The 25,081-nt window shown below is 53.4% G+C and overlaps 1 protein-coding gene across 7 annotated transcripts; it reads right to left on the reverse strand.

Annotated features, from left to right (window-relative positions):
- Positions 1 to 999: 999 nt before the first annotated feature.
- Positions 1,000 to 23,564, reverse strand: SEPTIN4 (septin 4). 7 transcript variants are annotated; one of them, XM_036837861.1, is made up of 14 exons: positions 22,070 to 23,564; positions 21,377 to 21,421; positions 20,143 to 20,150; positions 6,844 to 7,137; positions 6,389 to 6,482; positions 5,951 to 6,037; positions 5,324 to 5,447; positions 2,727 to 2,861; positions 2,496 to 2,613; positions 2,306 to 2,407; positions 2,012 to 2,108; positions 1,756 to 1,918; positions 1,499 to 1,598; positions 1,000 to 1,227 (listed from the first exon to the last, which is right to left on the reverse strand). In XM_036837861.1, the coding sequence occupies exons 1-14, from the start codon at positions 23,562 to 23,564 to the stop codon at positions 1,168 to 1,170; spliced, it is 2,922 nt and encodes a 973-aa protein (XP_036693756.1). In that variant the 3' UTR covers positions 1,000 to 1,167. The 7 variants fall into 7 exon arrangements, with proteins under 7 accessions (XP_036693756.1, XP_036693759.1, XP_036693761.1 ...); XM_036837864.1 differs by lacking the exons at positions 20,143 to 20,150; positions 21,377 to 21,421; positions 22,070 to 23,564 and adding exons at positions 8,545 to 8,574; positions 12,105 to 12,222; XM_036837866.1 differs by lacking the exons at positions 20,143 to 20,150; positions 21,377 to 21,421; positions 22,070 to 23,564 and adding an exon at positions 12,105 to 12,222.
- Positions 23,565 to 25,081: the final 1,517 nt, after the last annotated feature.

The raw sequence follows: 25,081 nt of genomic DNA on the forward strand, positions 1-25,081 counted from the left end.
TCGCCGTGGCCCCGAGATACCACCAACCCGACAGAAATGGAGAACAGTTGATTCAGATTCTTAACCGATAGCTTCAGTTCAGGAGTGGGCCTGAATGCTTTAATAGCAGGCCCCAGGGCCATTATGTCCTCACGTGTCTCTTACAGGACACTGGGACTTTTACTACATTTAGTAAATTCCAGGAAAACTGGAACCTTACCTGTGTTCAGTGCTTTAACTCCAAGTTTTAAAACAGTGTTTGTTGGGACGTCCCCGGTGGTGCAGTGGTTAAGAATCTGCCTGCCAATGCAGGGGACACAGTTCGAGCCCTGGTCTGGGAAGATCCCACTTGCCGCAGAGCAACTAAGCCCGTGTGCCACAACTACTGGGCCTGCGCTCTAGAGCCTGCAAGCCACAACCACTGAGCCCATGTGCCCCAACTACTGAAGCCCGCGCGCCTAGAGCCTGTGCTCTGCAACAAGAGAAACCACTTCAATGAGAAGCCCACGCACCGCAATGAAGAGCAGCCCCCTCTCGCTTCAACTAGAGAAAGCCCGCGTGCAGTAACGAAGACCCAACGCAGCCAAAAATAAAATTAAAAAATAAATAAATAAATAATATAAAAATTTAAAAAAATAAAACAGGGGCTTCCCTCGTGGCGCAGTGGTTGAGAATCTGCCTGCCAATGCAGGGCACACGGGTTCGAGCCCTGGTCTGGGAAGATCCCACATGCCGTGGAGCAACCAGGCCCGTGCGCCACAACTACTGAGCCTGCTTTCTAGAGCCCACAAGCCACAACTACTGAGCCCCCGTGCCACAACTACTGAAGCCTGCATGCCCAGAGCCTGTGCTCCGCAACGAGAAGCCACTGCAATGAGAAGCCCGTGCACCACAATGAAGAGTAGCCCCTGCTCACCGCAACTAGAGAAAGCCCGCCCACAGCAACGAAGACCCAACGCAGCCAAAAATAAATAAATAAAATAAATAAATTTATAAAGATACAGACAGTGACACCAGAAGCCACCTACAGATTTGTTAAACTTTATTTCCTCTGAGTCTCTGGGGAGGCAGCAGGGATGTAAGGCGAAGTGGCAGCAGCTGCAGGGGCCTGAGCAGAGCTGGTGCTGGGAGGGGCTGGCATAGGTGGGACAAAGAGGCAGCGTTTAAATATCCAGGGCTGAAAGCCAGCTAATGGGTCTCCTTCATCTGTCTTTGGATTTTGTGCAGCATCTCCTGCATCCGTCGCAGCTGGAACAGGCACATGAATCAAAGTTGGGCCTTTCAGAGAGTCCTATAGATTTAGAGAAGTGCCCCCAACCTCTAATCCCTTCAGCCAGGGCCTTGGTAGCCCTGAGGTGTGATGGAGTCTCTGGGTAGGACCACTAAGCTACCAATCCAGGATCCAGATATGTACCAGGGCCAGGGATATTCCTATTCCCAAACCAAGAGATACTGAGGGTTATGATTAAGCAGGGGTCCTCTCAGGCTGGCAACCCCTACCGTCCCACCCAACTCTCACCTCCTCATCTTTCTCTCGGATCAGCCTCTCGGTTTCTGGATCTGTCCCTAGTGGGACAGCAGGAATGGGGAAGTCGGTACCACTCTCTCGAGTCAGTTTGCTGAGGGGGAGGGGAAAGGGGGGTTGGTAAGGCTAGGGAGACCCCAGCACCTGCTTGGATTGAGCCCAGAGCCTATAGAACAAAGGAAGGGCTTTGTCTCCCAAGGCCGTGCTTGGGACCCCACCCCTGCCAGCTCTGTCCTGGCCTTTGGCCATACTTGCGATTCCGTTCTTTCACCACCAGGCGGGTCATGCTCTGGATGCACTGTGCCCGGTAGTTCTCATAATGTGTCTCCCGTGTCACGTCCTTCAGGTCCTGCATGTGAGTACGCACCAGCATTGTCCGCAGCTTCACAAAGTCGCAGTGCCCTGGGTTTTCCACTGCACAGCAAGGCTAGGGGTCAGCCAGGGGCATGGGTAGAGGAGAACCACTGAGGGCAAGGAGATACCCTGGTCACAAGCTCAGTGCTTTACCTTCCACAATGCCCCAGGGGTAGAGCCGGCCCCGAACTCGCCGCCCTCTGGCCTCTACCACAGTGTTGCTCCCAATTACAGCAAATGGGATGCTTTCCTGGAAGAAGTTAGGGGTGTCTGTCAACACCCCCATTCTCACCTGTTCCTTTCCACCTTTATCTTCATCTTCTCTGGTTCATTCTAGGAAACCAGGGTCCTCTTCCACCCCAATAGCCCACCCTTATATAGAATTCTACTTCCCTTTTCTGCCCAGAAGAAACAAGATGGGAAAGGGATGCCCTGGGGTGGCCCCACCTTTAGGGCTTGGTCCTGTAATTTGAAGTCCTCATCCTCGTCAGAGTCACAGTCTGGGAATTGGTAGACCTTGATTCCAAAGTGCTCAATCTCCTCCCGGATCTGGCAAACACATGAGGGGCCCATAGTTCTGGGGACCCCATCCTTTCCAGAAGCCCACCTGCTCCCCTCCCCCACCAGCTTCCCTCACTTTGCGTTTCTTGCGCTCCACTTCTGGAGGTGTCAGTGTGTCCGCCTTTGCCAAGATAGGCACGATGTTGACCCGCTGATGCAGGGCCTTCATAAATTCAACATCCAATGGCCGGAGCCTGGGGAACAGGAAACTGTGACCACCTGCTAGTGGCAGCCCTGCCCCTGGTGCTCTTGGCCTGTTCCCTTGGCAACACCCGGTGGTGTCAGGAGCCTCAGGCTCAGACCATACCCGTGGCCGAAGGGCGAGATGAAGTACAGGCAGCAGTGCACCCTGTTGTCTTGGATGTTCTTGCGGTTCAGGCCACTCTCATCTCGGAAATACTGCTCAAACTGCTGGTCGATGTATTCTGCCACAGGCTTCCAGCTGGGGCAGGGACAGACAAGCAGAGAAACTGGGATTGAGGGCTGCCTGGTGAGCTCTGGGACTGCAAGGAGCCCACGCCCTGAGCAGTCTTTTCAAGACTTTGCTACTCCCCGACTTGCTTTATTACATCTTCAGGGAGGTACCTGGGTGGGACAGGGGTGCATCTCAAACATCCTGATAGAAAATCAGACTAAGCACACAGACAGAGGTCAATAAATACTAGCTTGATGAACGGAAAAGAGCCCAGGTGACCAAACAAAGCAATAAGACTAGCAAGGTGCTGGCAGGTGAAAACCAACTGGAGGCCAGGGCAGCCCTAAGTCAGGTTCACAGTTCAGCCTCAGAGCCTTTGTTCATGTGGTTCCATCCTCTCCTCCACCTCTCCAAGCCCACTCCATCCTTCAAAGCCATATCCAAGAACCATCTCTTCCATGAAGGCTCCTGTGACTACAGCAATGCACACTGCTCTCCCCTTCCCTTCACCACACACAGAAGTTATATATATATATATATATATATATATATATATATTCAGCAACCTCAATTTTCAAGTCTCTTGCTCTTCTGTTATTGAGTTTCATCCTCACTGATAGGTGCCCTGATGGGTGGACATTATGAGCATCATTATTCTCATTTCATACATGAAGAAGCTAAATCCAGAGCTGCTAAGAGACTTAATCCAGATCACTTTAGCTAGCAAATTCTCTACCCACTCAAGCCCCTGGCCTTCTGACTCCTAGTTCAGTGTGTTTGCCACCACAAAGCCCAACTCATTTACTAACCTAAGTTTTTACCTGATTGACACACGTTAGAGACCTGCTGCCCCCCCCCCCACTCCCCCACTCCCACTGCCACTAGACTGTAAGCCTCCCAGTGACAAGGATTATTCACACTTGTTCTGCATCCCTTAACATGTCCAGCACAGGCTGGACACCTCGTCTGTGCTCAATAAATTCCTGCTGGTTGACTAAATGAGTATATGTGGTGGTACACTGTAAACTGTGAGGTGCCAGGCAAGTGAAATTATTATTATTATGGAAGGCAAGAGGAGGTAAGTAGACTGATTGAAGGAGAGAGTGATACTTGCTAAAGTAGGAAGCAGGTGCCGGTTGGGGCTCGAGTTTCAGGGCGAGCCCAGTTTGCTGAGACGTAGTCCCAGATCCGGAAGGGTGGTGATGACTGGAGACCACCTCAATCCAGCAGGACTACTTACAGAGACCATGCACCATGTACCAGCACAGTGTGTGGCAAGAATGTAAGAAGTGGCCTTCCCCTCAAGGCTTCGATCATGAAGTTGAAGATGAACCAGTGTGCTGAGCCGAAAGTCACATGTTGTAATGATCAAGCACAAATGGAGGGGGTAGTGGTTCAGAGCACAGAAAGGTCCGTAAGGGTCTGATCAGTCTGTGAGGCAATTATACAGGGTCAGCTTCCTGGGCGTGTGACCCGTGCAGTCATACTGGGGCCCTGCACTCAGAGAGGCCCACATTTGGTTTATTCTCTGCTGTGGCCATGCTGAAATTCTTAATCATTTTGAACAGGGGACCCCACACTTTTATGTTTCACTGATCCTGACATTATCATCTTAATATTCATGAGTATAATGTACACAGCCCTGTAAAAACTGTACATCTTTAATGCATATTCACATGCATCTTTCTGGGTTGATTTTCAGATCAACTGGGTGAGGTGGTAAGGCCAGCATTTTCAGTTGAAGAAATGGGAATGTGGTCATTTGCTCAAGATCACGCAGTTCCTAAATGCTGAATCAAGATCTGAACTCTCAGTCTAGGTGTCTCAGCACCGCCCTGCCTAACTCCCTCATCAAAGGCATCACCTTTTCTCCTGTCCTTATCACCCATTCTCCTCATCTACTCAGGTCTGTCTGACTGACCATTATCTAAGCATCCTTCTAGTTCCTGAAAAAAATGTCAGGGATGATTGCGGTGGGGCTGGCAAGCCACCTTTTATTTTGACAGGTGGCCTAGAGGGTCCTGGGAGTTTAAACAAAGTTCCACCCTTTGCCTCTTATTTCTCCCCTCACCCCTCCCTCCACGCACTCTCACGCCTTTAATAACTTGCTTGTAGCAACTAAAATGTTGCTGGTGAAAGGAATGGAAGGAGGGACAGTGACAACTACTGACCACCTACTATATGTCAGGCTCTGTGCTACACGTTTTCACATGTGTTTGCTTTCTTGAGGCTCTTCTTTCCTATCTGTGTCCTCAACCCCATTCTAGAATTGTGGGTCAAGTCAACGGAACATTAGAGATCATCTGTTCCAAGGCCTTCCCTCTCACTTTACAGAGGAGACAGCTGTCCGGTAAAGGGCAGTGGCACGCTCGAGGGCACAAACCCCTTCCTCTTGACAATTGTGGGTGTGTCTGAGCCTATGTGCGCCCCTGTGTGTGTGTACGGAGTTGGTAGGGGTCGGGGCAGGGGCTGTGCTTGGTCAGACATACCACTCTGTGTTGTTGACCGCATCCCCAAAACCCGGTGTGTCCACAATGGTGAGCCGCAGCTTCACACCCTTCTCTTCTATGTCCACTGCATGTTTAGTGATCTCCACTGTTTGCATGATCCGCTCTGGAGAAGGGGGAAACTGAGGCCAGGGCAAGGGCAAGGACCTGCCCAGTCAGGACACACCACCCACCCCAGCCAGTGCTGCCCAGACTGCCTCACCCACACTGCCCCCCTTCCCGCCCCCGGGGGCTGCCTGGGGGCCTGTTCTCTGGGAACCAGCAAGGAGCACATTTCCCAACACAGGAAATGCCGGTGGCTGTTGGCTCTGGCCCCAGCCTTTTCTCTGCTCCCGGCTCTTTTCTCGGATTCCTGGAATCCTTTGGGGGTCAGAGACTCACTCCAAGAGCAGGATTCTGGTCCCTGCCCTGCTTCGGCACCCAAATCTTTAGGGAGCTGGCTGGTGGGCTGCCAGGCTAAATAGGCCTACAGAGAGATGCCGGCAGTCTCTCTAGGAAGCCACGGCTCCCTGCATGCTGGGGAAGGCCCCATCCCTCAGAGCCTGCAGTCAGTTCGATTTCCCAAGTCAGCTCTGCCTGCCTGTCTCCATGCTCCTCTCCTTTCCTCACCTTCAGCACTGAGGAGTTTCCGGTCCCGGTACAGATCAGTGAGGAAGAGGCTATTGACGAGAGTGGATTTCCCCAGACCAGACTCTCCTGACAGGGGAGAGAGGACAGAGGCACCAAATCAGATCTGTAACCAAGAGGCAAGAGCTCGTCCAGCCTTCTCATTTGGATGAGGCCCAGAGAGGATAAGAGATTGCCCAAGGTCACACAGAGAAAGGCAACTACTAGAAAACTGAGGGTTAAATGTTCTTTGTACCTCGTCACCACCCCCTCCCCTGCAACGTATACATACTTTTGGCCACCCATGTCTCCCAGCTATTTTGCAAAAAAGGCACAGCCCCTGGCTTTCTCCTGCCCTACCCATACCCACTCCCCACATATAGACCATCCCCACTTGAAACACCTCTTGCCCAGCCCTGCCCTGCCCCGCCCCTGCTCTACCTGCCACCATGAGGGTAAAGTCAAAACCTTTCTTCACGGACTTTCGGTGGACTTGATTGGGGAGGGTCGCAAAGCCCACATACTCCTTGTCATCCTAGTGGACGAGAAGGCAGAGTGCATCAGGGTGGAGGCAGAAGAACCCCAGGACCCAACGCCAGCCTGAAGGAGCAGTGCCAGGCTCCTTTGAGGCCCCATCTGGGGCTACCAGCTGGGTTCCTGTCCCTGCTGATATTGTCAGTTTCCAGCGTACCTGGGGGGTGACACCACAGAGTTGGGGCCAACACAGGACAGAGAGGGGCTCCAGCTCAGCACGCACATGCGTGCACACACACACACACACACACACACACACACACACGCGTGCACGTCCACACACACTCGGGCTCCCTCTGCTCCCTCCCTGGGTCCTCCTGCACCAGCCCACTGAAAGGCAAGGGCAGGGCTGGAGGCTCTACCTCAGAGGAGTCATAGGGATCGAGCTTGCCCCACGGGCTGCGGGGCCGGGCTGAGGGGCTGAGAGGGTCTGAGGCAGAGATGTACTGCTGGCTGTCAGAGGGCTGGGGCCACGAAGGGGGTCTGAACTCCAGGTCATCCTGGCAGAGGTCCGAGGCCTGGGGCCTCGGCTCCAGGATTTGGGGCCTGGACACCCAGGTCTTGGCCTCTGGTTGGTGGTAGGTCTCGCTTCCTGGGAAATCCTTCACGAACTTGTTCAATTCTGCATCATCCGCGTCCTCCAGAAAGCGCTTAATCTGAGGGTTCGGGGTGGGGGGGGGGGGTAGGCGGGCAGGTGGCAGGAAGGGAAGAATGAAGGAGGAAGACAGGAGAAGGCAAGAGGGAGAAAGGAAAGCACTTATGGTTAGAAAGGAAAGAAACTGCACAGGCGGCCAAGCCAGAGGAAGCGCTCACCATCCCTCCCGCAACTGCTCACACGCCTCCCTGGTCCAAGGGTCCAAGACGTCAGGAAAGGCCCTGGGTCCCGCAGCAGCCCTGGGCAGCCCCCAGAGCCCTTGCAAAGTGCTCTGGGGAACTGAGTAGCTCCAGCCCCAATGCTCCCTCTCAACAGGGTGCTTTTTGAGGCTGCCCTTTCGAGCCAGGACCAGGGACTGCCCCAAAGGCCAGGAAGTCAGGCCGAATGAGGGGCAGCAGACAGAGGCATTAGAGCCGAGAGGAGAATGAGGCTCAGGACTCAAGGAGAGTGCAGACAGCCAGAACGGGGTAGGGGCAGGAAGGAGTGAGGGCGGGGGAGAAGGGAGCTGCCAGCCCCAGGCAAATCAGGAGCCAGCAGGGGTCTCTTCGCCTCCTGTCACTGCAGTCGCTGAGCTCTGGGACTGAGGTGCAGACTCTACTGGAGGTGCTCACTCCCCAGGACTCACTGCCCAGAACTCAGTACAGCTGACCTGACCCCCCTTATTCCAGACACTGAGCCACACAGAGCCTGAGCCTGGGCCCCAGGAGCGAAGGGGAAACCTGCCAGTGGATGCTGGGTGTGGGTGAAGGGGAGCTGGGAGGGACCAGGTGAGGGAGGACAGAAGGACACTTCTGACAGCCCCCAACTGTGAGGGATGTGTAGGGGGAAGCACCCGCAGCTGCCCCTTGCCCCCTGTGCCCAGAGATAGGCTTTAGCCTGCGGTGCAGGAGGGGGTCTGGTCTCAACTGTGAACCACACGGGTGGTAGGCCGGGGGTGGTGGGGGCTGGCTCCTCTGTGGAGACCTGCTCCACTCCATCTCCAGCTGGGAAGACAGGCCACCCCCCCCCCTACTCTGACCCTCAGCTCCAGACCCTAATGCCTCCTCTCTCTCCCTTTGGGGCCAGCCCCCGTTGCGGAGTGCCTGGCGGTGCTGGGCTCAGCTCGGCCTCACAAAACCCACGTGCCTCCCCCAGACAACGGACAAGGGCCAGCTTCACAGTCTGACTCACCCTCTGGGAATCAGCCAAGCCAGCGGGGGCTACCCCAGGCCACTGCGGAGTCCCAGCCAGGGTGAGGGGAGATAACATGGCCGCGGCCTTCCTGCAGGCCCCCGTTTTACAAAGGGAAGAACTGAGGGATGCAGTCACGCTGCCAGGTTTATGCAGAGGGAAGGGACTGGAGGGGGAGGCTAGAGGGGAATGTCCCCTAAGAGCTACTTCCAGGCTGTGGCCTCTCAAGTCCCCATACCTGCTGATAGCCGTAGTCTCCAGGGCTTGCCTAGACAGGAAAAGGGGTCTTTTAGATGGAAACTGGAACCAGCAGGTAGGGGCCAAGTGGCCAGAAGAGACCGTCCTGAGGCAAGCCTGACCCAACAGGCTTTTTCTTACCCACAGTATTTGTGGGGGCCGGTGGGGTGACCATACATCCCAGTTTATGTTTGTTGTTCTGGCATAATTGCCCCTTTTCACTCTGCAAAGTGTCCCAGCTTGGACGATTAATTATATGGCAACAGAGAAGGGATGGGGCTGGGGGTGGCAGGTCTTGTTTACTGGCAGCTGAAGAGTCTGGGGAATTCGGGGAAATCCTGCCCCTCTGCACAACCCCACAGTGACCCAGCAGTCGGTCTGGGGGTCAGGCTGAGGGTGGGAGAGAGAGGACTGCACTCCGCCTGGTTTTCCCCAGGGGCACTGAGCAGCAGGGCAGCAAGGGAGAAGGGAAGGCACTGATGGAGACCCCCAGCCCTTGCAATCTTCAAGTAGCGTCACCAGGAACCCAGCACCACTCTCCATGCCAGGGAGCTGCTCATCAGCACGGAGGGGCCCACAGGGGCTCTAGACAAGGAGTCAGGACACGAGGGGCCTCACCTCCTGTCTGTCCTTCCCTGCCCCCGGCTCCACCAGTGACCAAATCATTTTCTGACTTTGACCCCCAATCCCAGCCAATGCAGGGGGAAGACAGGGCAGGTCCACCCATCTCCCAGAGCAGCACCTTACCCCAGCTTCAGTTCTGTCCTCAGGGACAGAACTGCCTTGCCATCCCAGTGAACGGTCCATGTCCCACGCTTCAGACTCCCTGTCAGCAAGCTCTAGGTCTAATTTTATCTCCCAAGAAAAGTTCCTCACACACAGAAACAGCCTGGTCTTGATGCTCTTGTTGTAATCCAGCGTCCTGACTTGCTCCTTTCCCTTTCTCTCTGACCCCCCTGTCTCTGTCAGGGGCCAAAAAAGCCTGTGGAATGTCCTTCCCCAACCCCTCCTCCTCCCTTCCCTTGGCTCCCACCCTCCACGGACAGCTCAGCTGCAGCAGGATCACTCGTTTTTTCTGCAGTCCCCTCCTCCTCTGATTGGCTGCCCCATGATGCCTGCCCGCTGCCTACCCCGATGGGCACAGCACCAGCCTCCCAAGTCTGTCTGCAACACAGGCTCTTGATCCACTTGGCCTCTCCTGTAACCCCCAAGGACACTGAGGCCTGTCAGAGGGTTGAGACCTGTCCCCAAGGTGAGCTGGTCCATCAGTACATGGGGCAGCTACCCAGGAGACTCCGGTCCCAAAGGATTCCAATCTCTTTCACCTTAACTTCAAGCAGTGCTGAAGTAGTGGGGGGTGTCCTATAATCCCCTGGGTGTATGTTCTCTTAGGAATGGCCCCACTTTTCTTCCCAGTGTCCCTCTGTGTCCTCTCATTGGAGAACCTCACTGCCTTCAGAAATCTGCCCCTAGATTTCCCTGCAGAGAGCCCCAGCCACGGAGAGGCCTTTGCTGCAGGGACTCCTCCCATCCTAGGATACCTGACCTCTGACTCATGGGGACCTGTATCACTTTCATCACCCCATCACTTTCAGAGAGTCAGCAGGGGAGCTGCTAACACTTGGTCTCTGAGGGGCATGAGTTCAGGTCAAGGAGAGACTGGGATCCCAGAGGCTTCAAAGTTGCCGATTAGGTGGGAGACAAATTGAGGGGCCTAACTGGGAGTGTGCAGATGGAGCACTTGACTAGGAGTCAGGAGGCCAGTGTTTCTGGTTTGGCTAGAAATACCCTTTGTGATTTTGAGTAGTGTCTTAATTTCAGGGCCTTAATGTCCAGTTGTGAATGGCCCTTCCTTGCCTCCCAGGAAGGCTGGGGAAAGAAAGCACTCCCAGATGACAGATACCTCAAGCTGCTTTGAACCTGGGGAGAGAAGGTACATCTCAAGTCACAGGATGGTTATTAATGTTAGCCAAGTCATTCTTTCTGCATGCCAATTAAAAACCCCTGGGGCTCCTGGGCTGGGGAGCTCTCCCCACTGATCTCTGAAGCAGCTGGGTGCCTGATCTCCTTTCACAAAGTGACCCTCATAGAGAAGTCTGGCTTGACATGAACCCAGTCAGCTTAAGGACTGGGCTGGCTTGAGGCAGGGGCCTGAGGCTGAGGACTCTGGTGGTGACGGGGTGCCTTTAAATACAGAGGAACAGGGTGGCCTCAGCCAAGTTGAAGCACCAAGACCTCAGCTGAACTGAACTTAGTGTGTGGCAGAAAAAGCCCCTCTCGGCCCCTGCACTAGGGACACTTGGCACTAAGAACAATCAGTGCTCCCCCAGGCTTCCATCCCTGGTACAATCAGTCTGTCCGTCCCCATGTGAGGAGAAGGATGGGGGCAGGGATAAAGGCAGGCACCACTTGGCCTCTCCCAGGAAACCCCACTTTGGGGAAGGTCACAGTGTCACCAAGACTTCCTGGCCAAGACTTGGGCCTCGGCCTGGACACAGCTTGAGAGAGAAGAGCCCAAAAGGTTGGCCTTTCTAGACCTGGAAGCTTCTGATTCCACAGGGCCCAGGGAGTTCCTTTCTGGAGGCTGCCCACAGCCAACATCCTGCCCCACAGGCTGGTCACGGATCTCCTCCTGCTGTAAACAGCCTGTGCTTCCCAATGCAGAGAGCAAAGGCTAGGGGGCTTCCAGACTGGGAGGAGAAGCTGGCATAGGGCCTGGAGGCCCTGACACTCAGCATAATGTGTTTGTGGCAGGCTCTAGCAATGATGGCAGGAAAAGAGCTTGCACCCTCACAGCCAAACATCAAAACTTCCTACCTGGGGGGTCTTCAGGGAGGTTGGCTGGGGTTACTGTTTCTCCTCCCACCACAGGCAGGTGGCAGGAATGAGTTCCCTCCACCCTGCATCACTGCAGAGGAACCTGGTTTCGGGGGAGGGGGTAGGATGCAGCAGGAGGAAGATTCCCCATGGTTCCTGTCTCAGAGGCAGAGGGATATAGCTGATCCCACGGGGTAGGATGGTGGCTGGGCCTCCCTCTCTCCGAGGTCCCTGGGCAGACGGTGTTGTGGGAAGGGAGGGCCCAAGCGTCTCACCATCCCTCCTAGGGAGTCAGGCAGTGTTTGCGGGCCTCCTGTGTGTGTTTTCCAAGGAAGTTGGTGCTGGTCCCTGAGCCCAGGGTAGGTGGGCGAGGAAGAGTCACCCAGGTAACAGCTGACCCAGGCAAGGGTGGGGACCCTCACCTCCACCCCTGCCTGACTCACTCACCCCAGCCCACCAGCGCGTCTCAGCCGGCGCCCCTCCCCACCCAGCACGGACCCACCCCTTCGTCCAAGAATGGGGCAGCACCCCGGTGGCCGGGGCCCACTCCATGTCTGCTCGCATCAGAAGAAGAAACTTGGGAGCAGCGACGCAGCGCCGTCCGCCAGCCTGCCTGTGCCCGCGGCAGGCGACAGCGCCTCCCGCCCCGCACAGCCTGGACTGCGGCGCCGCGGGTCTCGGCGAAGCCGCCCGGGAGCGGCGGGCCCTGCGCGCCCGGCCCCGCCCCGCGCCCGCCAGCCTTACCATGGCTGCAGCCCGGGCCGGGCCGGCTCCGCCTGGACAGCGCCCGAGCGACCCGCGGCCAGAGCTGCGTGCCGACCTCGCCACACCGCCTGCCCCCGCCCGCCGCCCCGAGAGCGGACCGGCCGGGGGCGGGGCGCGGCGGCGGGGGCGGGGCTGGGCTGGGCGGCCCCGGGGCGGGGCCTGCACCTCCGCGGCGCGGGGAGCCGGCGCAGGCTGGGCAAGGGGCGGCTGGGCAAGGGGCGGCCGGCCCGCCCTGGGGCTTTGCAGCTCTCGACCCCCGGAGACAGGGTGCGGAGAGGCGCTCGGGACGGCTTCGCTGGTCACTTGGCTCTTCCTTACTCAGCCCCTAAAGAGTGGCCTGCACAGGCAGCGCAGCACCGTGGGGGCTTGAGCCAGTCCCCAAAGAAAAAGGAAGGGCCCACCTGGTATCCCCAGGAGAAGAAACCTTTGGAAGGAGAGGGGAGTTTGCCTCACAGGTTGGAGAGAACGGATCAGTTACCCCGGAGAGCCCACAAGGTTTGTGGGAGTTGAACCCAGCTGATGTCCAAGTTACCGATTGTCCATACCCTCTGTACACCTCCTAAGGTGGAATGCCAGACAATCTCCACCTCCAGCCAAGCTGTGAAGAAGAGACAGGAGGTTCCCTTCGTGCAGGACCCTAGATTAAAGATTAAAGAGGATTTGCTGCATAAATTATGCTGGGATCATCTGTTGGAAGAATGGAAGGGAGAGGCTGAGTGGCCTTTCCGGGGCAGTGAAGCCTTGCCTGTGGCTGTGGAAGGTGGCGAGGGCCTCAGGGGAGGCCATGCTGGGCAAGCAGGTGAGATGCTGTGGGAACAGATGCCCCAGCAGCTTTAGAGGCATTAGAGGCTCAGAAGGGTCAGCAGCAGCTAGGAGAAGATAGATGCTTAGGGGGTGGGGAGTTGGTGGGGATTTCCTGAGCTAATACAGGTCTGAGCTGGTCAGGCTTCTGCGGAAGTTTCCAGCGGCATGCCCCTCCCTGGCTTCCAAGAGTCCTCTTCCAGGGCAGACTGACTGGCTTGAATACACTTTAGACAAAACTGAGGCCACAGGCATGGCCCCCTCCCTCTATTGGTAGAAGTGCCAGAGGCCTGCCTACACTATTTCAGTCTGATCCGTGACCCAGTGGTCTTGGTTGGGATCCGTCAAAACTCAGCAGAGAGAGGGAGGGGGCCTGGGTACCACAGGTGAGATCAGGTTCAGAAAACATGGGGCTGCTATTGAATATTTGGCAATGGTGGGCTGGAGGATAGAAGGGGTGTCATTGCTTAAAGAAGTGCAGGGAGCCCGGGTTCGATCCCTGGTTGGGGAACTAGATCCCGCATGCATGCTGCAACTAGGAGTTCGCATGCCGCAACAAAGATCCTGCGTGCCGCAACTAAGACCAAGCGCAGCCAAAATAAATAATAAATAAATAAATTTAAAAAAAAAAAAGAATGCCTCTTGGATGCTTCAGTCTGCAAGGCCTGGACTGTGGGTGCTGGGCCCAAGGGAGAAAGCCTATGTCAAGGAAGACAGGCCCTATCACAAAGCCTTGTTTTCCACAATCATAATGTCCCTCCTTCCCCCAGTTCTGGCTGCTGCTCAAGTGTAGACACAAACACATCTCAGCTAGCAGCTCATCCTCAGCTGCAGCTGGAATCCCAGCTCTGCTCTGGCACCTGCTGCCCGGACCCCAGAGAGCCCTGTGTTTCCTAACGCATGTTGGTGCCAGCTTGCTTTGAAGGAAGTGAGGCCCCAAAAGAGGAAGGGACCATGGAACTCATCTCCAAGCCAAGAATCTTGTGGTCTTGATGGTCACAGGCCCAACATGAAGCATGGGCTGGGCAAAATAAAAGCCTAAGGTAGACTCTGGGTCACTCTACCTATACAACCCCGCATGCTAGCCCTGCAGCAATTCAGGGGTCTCCATGAGAACTTGGCCTGGGAGTAAGTCCCCATGCCAGCTCTGGCAATTATCTCACTGCCTGAAAGTCCCTTCCCCTCCCTGTGCTTCTGTTTCCCCCGTTGAAAGAGAGGATTGTTCTACCCTCAACTCCAGCTCTCATGTTGTATATTGGGACAGGTAGAGTCTGACACTTGGTCAGAAGCAGGGCTGAGATATAGCAGCCCTTGTGTGAGTCACTGGTCACTGTGTGCTCTGTGCCACCTCCAGCCAGCAGGTTGTCTGGCCAGCCTTGCCTCAGCTCTTGGAGCTCTGGTTCTCTCTTGAAATTCAACATCCCGGGAGTTCCCTGGTGGCCTAGTGGTTAAGATTCCCGGCTTTCACTGCTGGGGCCTGGGTTCAGTCCCTGGTTGGGGAACTGAGATCCCGCAAGCCATGCAGGCAGAAAAGAAAGGAAGGGAGGAAGGGAGGAAGGAAGGAAGGAAGGAAGAAAGGAAGGAAGAAATTCAACATCCCACCAGTCATTGATGTCCTTGACTAGGGTACAATTTCCGGGGCACTGCTGGGGTGGGGTATTCAAGCCAAGCGTCTGGAGAGTCGACACATACCTTGCACAGAGGGTGATTCTTCTGGGAAACTCATATCAGCAACCACGGCCCCAGTCTGCTGTCCTGGGTTCCCTCTACTTAGATCAGGCTAACATGGTCTTTACGGAAAACCTCCTGGCCCCCGCTCCACTGGATCTTTCCTGCCCACCCATGGGTGAAGGGTATATGGCACAGTGATGGCAAACAAGGATGCTGCACTTGGGCCAAGCCAGGACCCAGGTTCAAAGTCAAGAATAAAGAGTAATTACCACCAGAAATCAGGATTTCAGATCTGCCTGACTAGCAAAGGCCACATTTGCCTCTCGGTAGCAGTTCCCCTTAAGTGGTGCAAGAGCTAATAGTACCTCTGCCCCAGAGGTGTTGAGTCAGTGATGATACAGTCAGAGAGCCCTGGTGGAGCCAAACGTCTATCTATCACTGGCTTGTGTCTTTCAAGGAAACCTTAGCCAGTCTGTCCAGCAAGGTCTGTGCAAAGGCAAGAAACCAAAATATCCTAAGCCTCACTCCTTCCCTTATTGCTCCCCAGTGTCCCATGATTCTGGGGCAGGCATGAGATGTGGGTGGCAAGGTCAGGGAACACAGTTTCCTGGCACCTGCTGAACGGCCGCAGCAAGGGACAGTTCCAGAGCCAGCAGGGTGATAGAAGCCAGCCAGAGGGCCCTTCCAACATCCTCTCTGCGGCAGGGCAGGGCACAGGAGGCTCAGGGATGGAAGGGACTTACACACCTCCTAATACCACTACCCCCTGCATGTCTGACTCCCTTCAAGTCCCCCTCCCTTGACCTTCTAGCTTCTGCTCGAATATCTTCCATGGCCAAAAACTCACTGACTCTAACAGCTGCCCTTCAATCTTTGGGTGGTGAGTTGCCAAGGTCTTCACTATACTGAGCCCAAATCTGTCTGCCCCTGGTGTTTACCCTCCAAGTGCCTCCATGCTGGAAGCTTTGCTGACTCGTTACCCTGGACTTTGTTTGCCCTTTGATATTCACTTCCTTTCAAGTGACCCATCTGTATACTTTTCTCTCCAAATTAACCACAAGCCCCTCAAGGACAGGGAGTATGTTTTCTATTTTAACCTCTACTCACTTCAACTCAGTGAATCTGTCACCCGATGTCTGCCTGGGTGATCAGGCCTCTGCCCCCAAGAGATGTCTGATCAATATGGATTGACCGAGAGGAATCATTGCTTAGTTTCCACTCTGATTTTGGAGTACAGACAAGCCTTGAGGCTATGGGCTTCGCTGACCCATAACCTGCCCTTCATTCTGGCTGTTTACCAGCTCACGCTGACCTCCCAGCCTCTCAGTTCAAACGCAGAGACCCAGATGTTACCCCCACTACAACCTTTCCTCTCACAATTCTTGATATCTAACGGTGCTACTGAAATATCACGAAGTTATCTTCCAGGAATATGTGACTACAGAAAAAGAGTTTATACACCACATACGAACCCCTGGGGCAAGATGCTCCCTAGAGCGCTCCAGGCATTGATGAGCAAGCTCTGGGCCTCGGTGTCTTCATCTGTGAAATAGGGAGAAAAAGTCTACCTCATAGGTTTGCTGTGAAGATTCACTAAGGCAATACACTTAGCGCTGGTATAATCACTAAAATGAATGGCGGCTATTATCTCAGCTAACACCGAAATTATCAACACCAAACTAGCAACTGTCAACTGTGACTATTTCAAATGCCTTCCCTCCAAAGAATGAGCATGTGCACGTGTAATGGGTGTAGAGGGATGGGAGAAAAGCCTTAGTCTAAAGTGACACTGGAATGACCATGCTGCCACCAACTGTGGAGTCAGCTTCTCCAGCTAGACACCACTCTATGTCTAGAAAACAGGTCTTGGTTTCAGACTCACTGAACCCAATTCCCCAAAACAGCCACTGTTGAGACCCCTGGAGCTAGATGACTTTGCCTGTGGTAGGTGTGCCAAGGAAATGACTTTGGCTGATCCAGTCCTTCCATCTACAGTGTCAGAGTCTGAGCTTCCCTCAGGAGCTGCCTTGCATTCTGTCCCCCTCCTCCAGGCCTGCATTCAGCCCCCAAGGTGCAGCTGTCTCTTGCTTCTCCCCTCATGGCAGCTGGGCCAAAGGCAGCTGAGCAGAGGAGGGTGAAGGGACATGATCATTTCTGTCACTCAGGACAGCCTTCTTCTGGCTGAGCAGCTGTCAGATGGCTTCTGTGTTACAGATTGGCTTCCTCATTTGAGTATGCACCTACCCTCTGAAGCCAAGCTCCCTAGTCTACTCAGGCCCACTGTCTCTCTTCTTACCTGAAAAACCCACCATTTTAAACAGCACCAAACTACTCTGATAGAAATGTGTAATGTTGGAGATGGGCTCCAGGCAGGGAACCAAGTAGCTTCTGGAAATACACTAGAAAGTCCAAAATGGACGTGGCTGATTCTTCCCTGTGTGTGCTCATTCTGGGCAGAACAAAAACATGAAGGGATTCTGCCATCAAGCTCGGGAAGAAGGCATAGCATTTTCCTGCCCTCATTGTACGGACAGAGGGAGTAATCTGCCCACGTCTCCCGGTGGAGGTAGGACATTACCCCCCTGCCCTGTGCTTCCAGAGGCTCTTGCTGAGGCATACCACACCATCTGTCCTAGGCTGACCAACGGTCCCGGTTTGCTCAGGACTCAGGGAGTTCCCAGGATGCAAGACTTTCAATGTTAAAGTCAGGAACACCCGGGGCAAACCCTGATGAGTTGGTCAACCTAGCCTGTCCCCAAAATAGCAAGTCTGGGCCAGAGGTCTCCAGCCTCCCATCCTGCTCTGGGCTTGACTGCCCATGATAGCTGCAGTGAACAAGGCACCATCTGACAGGAAAAGCAGCGGGGTAGCGAGGGTCAGGCTGCTATGAAAAGCCTCCCGAGGTGCCCTGCCCCATTTTCAGCAGCTCTGCTCCATCCTTTCAAAAACCCCCTTCCCTTTCAACTATGAGCCTCTGTACAAAGCAAGAGAAAATGAGGGGGTAGGAAAATGATTCTGGGGTTCCCTCCAGACAGCCCATATCCTAGGATTCTGTTAACATCCCCAGGAATGCGGAGTCTCCCTGTGCTGCTCTGAGGCTCTGGGTTCTTCCTTGCCAGGTTAGTCTACCTGAGCAAAACTTCCCTGTGACTCAGGAGCCAAGAGGAGGCTGGCCATCCCATCCCCCGGGGACAAATGACATGTCACCCTTAAGATACTGAAGTCTGCCTTAGGCATCACTGAAACAGCCTCTTCTTGTTCCTGCTGTTTTCCAGAGTTGATTCCGTGCATAATTGATACAGCAGGGAGTAGACCACCTTGTTCCCTGACAGCACATCTAAGGGTGAGTAGGTTAGGTGCCTTGAGGACACAGGATCTTGGGACCAGGGCAGCCCCTCCCAACAAGAGCTGCTTTATTCCAGGGAATTCCCCAGGGTTGTGTGAGAAGACAGCCCCCGCTGACCGCATAGGGCACCCTCAGGACCTTCCTATTGAGCTTCTGCTAGTTCTGATACCAAAAAAAACCCCACCAGGAATGTTTCCCTCAGTCCAGCATAACCTCCTCCGGGAAGACTCCAGTCCCTAATGTCCCAATCCAAGGATGAGAAGCATCCGTCTACCCTGCTCCTTAGACAGAAAGGTCTTGAGGGGCCGCCTGGGAGGAGGCTGAATCACGCTCCGTCCCCAGCTGTGGACCCAGAAGGGCTTGTGAAGCTCAGCGACAAACAGGCTGCCATCCACGAGCCAGGCGCCATGGCTGGGCCACCAGAGAATTCCTGCCGGGAATGGGATCTGCACCAGACTCCACAGCCAACCATTCCTAGATGAGAGGAACCAGAGGCCTTGGACACCAGCACCACAGAGTCTTCATCCTGGGACTGCCTGTGGGCCATGCAGCCTAGGGAACAGTCTGAGGAAGGCCTAGCTCTTGCACACCCTGTGGGGAGAGTACCGGGCCCACCTCCATGCCACCCACTTCCAGAGATCCAGAGAAGACCAGCAGGCCCCGCTGCCTGGGAGTCTTCTCTTCCCAGCTTCTGGGGAGCAGCTCTGCTGCTGAACAGGCTGGAGAGCTGCAATTATCAAGACAGGATAAGAGCTATTTTGAGAAGGAGCCGTCCTGCTGCCAAGGCTTTTGACTTCCTAAACTAAAACAAGATGCATAAAGAAAGAGGGCAAGCTGGAGAAAAACAGGGAGGAACTTGCTCTGTCAAAAGCATCATATCCTGAATGAGGGGAAATACTAATCCCTTCCCAAAGGTATAGGTTTGCATCAAGGGGTGAGCAAGAGGCTGGCTAAGATATCCCCCTGGCTTCAGGAAGCAGCGGGTAACCTGACCGCCTCCCCGCAAATTCCCTGCTGACTCCCTCTCTCCTAAGACCCTCCAAGAGCACTTATTCAGTCTGTTGCATTCATTTGAACATTTGAGCACAGACTATTTCATATTGTTGTTTAAATGTTTCCTGCCCATATGTCTTATCTCCCCATCCAGATGGTAAGTTTCTCCAGGCCAAAGAATGTGTGTGCTGTGAGGCTTGAATGGTTTCCTCAATAGTGCCTAGCAGAGTGCTAAGCATCTGAATAAAAACTGTTTATGGAAGGAAGGGAGAAAAGGAGAAAGGAAGGAAGAGAGAAAGGCAGGAGGGAGAGAAGGATTTACTGTCTTGCATGGAGATAATCTCTAAAAGTAGCTGCTCCCACCCACAGCTGAGCTCAGGGCACAGGGCTAGATAAGCAGCCATGGCAGAGGGGGTGGCAGCCGCATTTCTGGCACATCCCCTGCAGCTGTTCTGTTATCTGAGTTCAGGCTGTTCTCCCCTGCCACGCACACATCTCATTTGTTTTCCATCTGTAGTCAACTGTCCATCCTGGGCTAGTCCATGAATGGGCTAGTCCATTAGAGGCCATGCTGGACTTTGGGTAAGGGAGAGATATGGCAAGAGAAAGAACGAAGGCAAAAGAGCTTGGACTATCTTATCAAACATGGACCAAGAAGAATGAAGGTACTTATAGGAACAACGCACTGTGAAATCAGGACACTCTTTGCCAAATTCAGGACACAGGGCTGCCGAGAGCAGAGTTCACCTTGTGCCTTTCCAAGTTGAGGACTCAAATAGTGTGTAACCCAGAAAAGTGTCCCCTTTCTGGAGCGCCCTAGGCTGGAGAGGGGAGAGCCAAGCGGGGATGGATCCAACCTATCGCTTCCCAGACAGCCTTCCCACAGAGCACTTGGCAGGATTCATCGTTTGCCAAAAGGTCTCTACTCTTTCTCTCCAGCGTTGCAACTAGCTCTGGTACCTTCATGTAAATTCCCCTCTGGGGAGATGCAGCCCCATAGGTGCACAGCTTGGCAAGTGGAACACAGGCTAGATGTCAGCCCCTGCTTCTCTGCCAGGTGCCCTTGTGCAGTGAACAACCTGCCCAACCATAGGGAGCACCTCTGTCTGTCTCCTTTCACATCTGCTTCCATTAAAGGGTGAGAGAGGCACTTGGATAAGGGGGAGCACGGAAAGATGGGAAGTAACTTCCCAGGGGCGTTCTTACCTCCTCATCTGTCATAATGGAGAGAGTAGAAGCCAGGCATTCCCAGGGGGGCAGCAAATGGAATTCAGAGAGTGCCAACAGGAGGGGAAAAAGAGAATTTTACTAAAGATGTCCAGTGGACTTGGGCACAACCTGGCCCAAATTCCTTCCTAGTCCAAAGTGGCCCAAATAACAACGGCTAGCATTTACTGTATGCTCACTGTTGCCAGGCACCATGCTAAGTGCGTTACATGTAATAGCTTGGCGAGTCCTCGCAAGAACCTTAAGAGGAATCCATTGTTCCTAACAACAGATGGGGAAACTAATGATTGGAGAGGTAAAATAACTTACCCAAGGTCACAGTCAGAAAACAGTGGACACAGGGCTCAAACCCAATGATATAACTCCAGAGTCCTTATTCTAAAAACCTCTCCTTTATGGATCTTTGCTCCCCTGAGGGGCAGGGCTGCTGGTGGGGACTGGATTGCATTCCCAGGGCTCTCTCCTCTCTAGGAATGTCCTCATCTAGAGCCCTGGCCTCTTTTGTGCTCACAGGGCTGGAGCATGTTTTGGTCCATAACGCTTGAAGCAGGAATTCCTTGCCACTAAGATGCTCTGTATTAGGACTGGTTCCCACCTTCCCTCCTATCAGAGAGGTCAAGAGCACAAAGTGAGTGGGGTGGGGGGGGGTCAGACCCTGGGGATTCTCAAGTTGGCTGGCTGCAGGACCCACTGATGTCCTCACCTAGACATCCCTGGAGAGCCTGCCAAGGCAGCAGCCAATAAGTACCTCCCAGATCCTGGGATGGGGGCTTGAAGAGGGTTCTGAGGAAGCAGAGGGACACATGGGGAGACCCCCTCAACCTGAATAAGTTTGGAGTTAGCCCTGAGTAAGACCATGAAGTAGGTAGCTTGTGTTAATGGGGCTTTTGATGTTTGCTTTTTATCACATGGTAGGTAAAGACCAGCTAATCTGAAAGGCCATGGGCTTAAATCGTTCTCCATTCCAAAAGTGACTCCTTCCCATTAAAAGGAGACTCTTAAAAATGAAAAAAGTTTCCAAGTCCCAAAGGAATGACTCTAATGGTAGAATTTTAGGCAAGATGAGAAGTTCCTCTGCCCCTTCAAGTCAAAATCCCAGCATGTACCATCCATCCTAACAGATCTAGCTCTGTGGATACAGAGGCCACCCTCCCAACTGTCCTCCTGCCTCCCAGCCCCCCAGAGTGGACCCACAGGAGGGAAAAGCACAGACCTTTTAGCCACCAGATGACACGATTGTACATTTCCTCAGAGACATCTGAAAGTAACAGAGATTGTTGCTTTTTTTTTCTCTCTGTGGGATACACGCCCCCTCCCCTCACTACATAACATCTCCCTTTCTAGCTCCACATTTCTCCACACAAAGGTGCCCTCAGCCCTTGATGTCTCCAAGAAGCTCCTCCAGCCTGAGACTAAATGTCACATTCCCACTCTCCCTCTCCCTTTTTCCCCACCCTCTCTTTGTGCCACTGTTAATGCCTTTCCCCGCTTGGAAGTCTAAGTCCCAGCTCATTTATGCCCCACTTTGTTGCCAGAATATTTACCTGAGGACCTTATTCTCTTTACCAGCCCTCAACCAGCTCAGTTCTTTATCTCCACTCTCGGGAAGTAGCTTCCCACCCTGCAAACCTCTCTCTACTACCCTCCATTGAAAGGCTAAGCAGCCTTGCCTGGAAGAGTCAATGCCTGACGCTGGCCCAAGCATCGTCATCGATGTCATTAGCTTGGAGCTCAGAGAAGCTGGTGGGGAAGGAATGGAGCAATGGGCTCAAGGATGGGTCTAACTTTGGCTCTGGCAGGAGGGCAGCTCTGAGACCCAGAATACAGAGGGGGAACTTCTTGCCCACCCCAGCACCCCACCTCACTAAATCGGGGCTGCACCTGGGTAGTCCGCTTCTTCACATACCCAAGAAGAAAGCACTAAACCTTTGAATGGGTTGTTTGGAGGTGTGCTTGGGGACCTGTGGCACTTCCCTCCGTGGTTCCGGGCTTGGAGACTCCTTTGGTGATGGTGGTGGCGATGGACTTGCCTTCCTTCTCTGGAACATCAGATCCTCACAGAAAGGGCTTGATTCCATTTCAAAAAAGGGCATTGAAGGGTCTACGGGAGAAGGGGACTTAGGCTCGGAATCAAGTGTTATTGGCCGGCTTTGGGGCATTTCAACTTCAGGGTTGAGTAAGGCCCACCATGAGGAGTCTGGCCCATATCTCGGTAAGGACCGAGGGGGTAAGGGCCGAGGGGTCAGTTCCAGTTCTGCATGGACAGAGGGCTTTCCAGAGGGCTCTGGATGCCTAAGTGTGGGTCCTGAGGACACATAAGTACTTTTTGAGGGTCTTGTGGTATGCTGCTTATAGATGGGCTCTGGACTGACAAACGTGGAAGATTTGCGGGGGCTCTCAGACACGGCTCGAGATGTCACACGGGAAGCTGACTGTCCCCCGGGGGAGATGGTGACCCTGCGGCCACCCTCACTGTCTCCTCGGATTGAGGACTTCACATTGGGCTCCACTTCTGATGATATTAAGACCTTTGGGAAGGACTTGGTTTCGGTGTAGACAGAATGCTTGCGGATAGACTCAGGCTCTGGGCGCATAGAAACTTTATGTCCACCATCCAAATCTTTAAGGAAGGAGAGTCTGAGGGTTGATTCCAAGTTCATACTTCTATGCAAGGCCTTAGGTTCTGTGTAAATTGAGTTTTGACAGCCCATTTCAGATTCTTGGCCAGGGATCCTTCTCTGGGTTGGTCGAGAGTCTGTACAGATGCGGCTGTCGCTGCGTTCTGGGCTAGAGGGTCTCCTTGGAGATCTGATATCAGCAGCAGTCAAACTCTTTCGAGTGGGCTCAGTTTGGACTGCTTCATCCTTTGGATAAACCAAAGGCCTATGGGGAACTCTGACCCCTTGTGGGTACTGGACCTTGGAGGGTGGGTCTTCTTCTAAGATTGTGAAGTTGTCTTTCTGGTCGACAAAACTCAACCGGCGAGAGGATTTGGCATCTGGAATTAATGAGTAGCGATTATTGATATCACGCCCTGGTTTGCTCTCACCCCCTCTTCTAGTTGCTTCCTCTCTGGATGTACTAACATTCCGCTGCATCTGGACAGCATGGCGGTATGCTTCAGATTTTGATCGGGTCTCGGTTCGACAGCTGGGTGCTCCAGAGACGCCTGGCCCTGAGTGGGGGGAGCTAGATCGAGGGTACTCTGATGCTAAATGGGGAATGGTGGAATGCCCAGCTTCTGATCTTCGATGGGCTGAAGGGATCATGGAGGCCGTGCCACTCTGCTGGCTTGAGGCAAGATCGTATGCATGTCCTCGCTGAGGGGTTGTGTTAGTAACCTCGGCCCCTTTCTGTGCTGAAACTGCTACCTTGGACCCAACTTTATTTGTCTTGACCATATGATAGATTGTGCCTCTGTGGGTAGAGCCCATATTTTACCGGCTGGCTTGTATTCAGGGTCCTAATGAAGCCTGAATATTTACCCTCAGTTTTAAAACCTGCTGTTCTTGCACTCCCACAGAACTGGCTGTTGTTCTCCAAGTGTCTCAAATAGTCCCCTTAGCTACCTACCTGGTGATGTCATAAAGGAAGGAGCCTCCTATTAAATATTCTGGCATACAGCCACAATTCTTCAGATACTCTTACGCAGTAACTGCAAGGAAACTGGATTTGTCTTTGGAGCTGACACCACCAAAACTTTGACCAAGTTCTCAGCAAAACAAGGATTTCCTGGTGTGTATAATGAAGGCTCTAGATACCCCCTTACTCTCCCCAGATTCTAGAAATTCCCAGAGACTCATCCAGAAAGAAGGAATCAGCCTGAATATGCTACTAAGGCAAGGCTACTCAAATCAATCACACTGTGTTAGCCCCAGTTTTAATAAGGTGCAAGGTACAAAATTGTCCCAATTTGGTTTGGAACTGTACTGTATATAAGTCAAAAGAATAGAACTCCAGCTTTTTACAGGTTTCATGGGTGATTTGGTTGGTCCTGGGGTGAAAATCCAGGTTGCTCAAATCATAAATTCTCACACATTCTTGGCCCAGGAGTGAGTGTAGGACTGTAGAAGGGATTTGGAGTCAGTCATTGGTTTCAATCACAAATGGCTATTTGTGTACCTTGGACAAGTTACTTGACTTGCTTGAGACTTGGTTTCTTCATCTGGAAACCATTGCCTGGTAGGTGCATGTCCCACAATAAATGTTAGTGTCCTTTCTCATGATTCCCTCCTCTCAGCTATCATGATCAGCTGGACTCCAGTTCTTTCTTGATTTGAAGAGTGACTTTCCAACTTGGATGACCATTTTGGATAAGAGAGAGACACTGTCATCTTTCTCTCCCTTTCACACACTGGTTCTCTCTCTCACTCCCTGACACAGACCCTACCGTATCCAGCATTTCACTGTTGACCCTGAAGGGTCATGGCAGTTATGGGATGTTCAGAATCGCTGTTTCTGGATCTTTATATTCAGCCTTGATTAGAGACATAAAGTTAAAATTTTTAAAAATCCACTTTTTTTTTTGGACGCGCTGTGTGGCTTGCGGGATCTTAGTTCCCCGACCAGGGATTGAACCCAGGCACCGGCAGTGAACGTGCCAAGTCCTAATCACTGGACCACCAGGGAATTCCCAGAAAACCCACATTTTTATGTATCAGGAATCTCAATAGATTGAGAAACTATGAGCTACTGACACAGGTCTTAAATATATAAAATACTGGCCCTCAGGCCAGCCAGGTCCCTGGTGGTGGGGACCCAAGGGCCTATTTAGCCTTCTCTCGCTCCCGAGTCCCAGGTCCTTCTCTCACTTCTGCTCCCTGATTCCCACCTGCACCCCAGACTCAGGGAAGAGCAGCAATGTTTTGTAGTACATAGTTTTTGTAGTACATAGTGCAAGTGTTTCACCTTCTTGGTT

This window comes from Balaenoptera musculus, chromosome 20, assembly GCF_009873245.2.
Source record: "Balaenoptera musculus isolate JJ_BM4_2016_0621 chromosome 20, mBalMus1.pri.v3, whole genome shotgun sequence".
NCBI classification, from domain to species: Eukaryota; Metazoa; Chordata; class Mammalia; order Artiodactyla; family Balaenopteridae; genus Balaenoptera; species Balaenoptera musculus.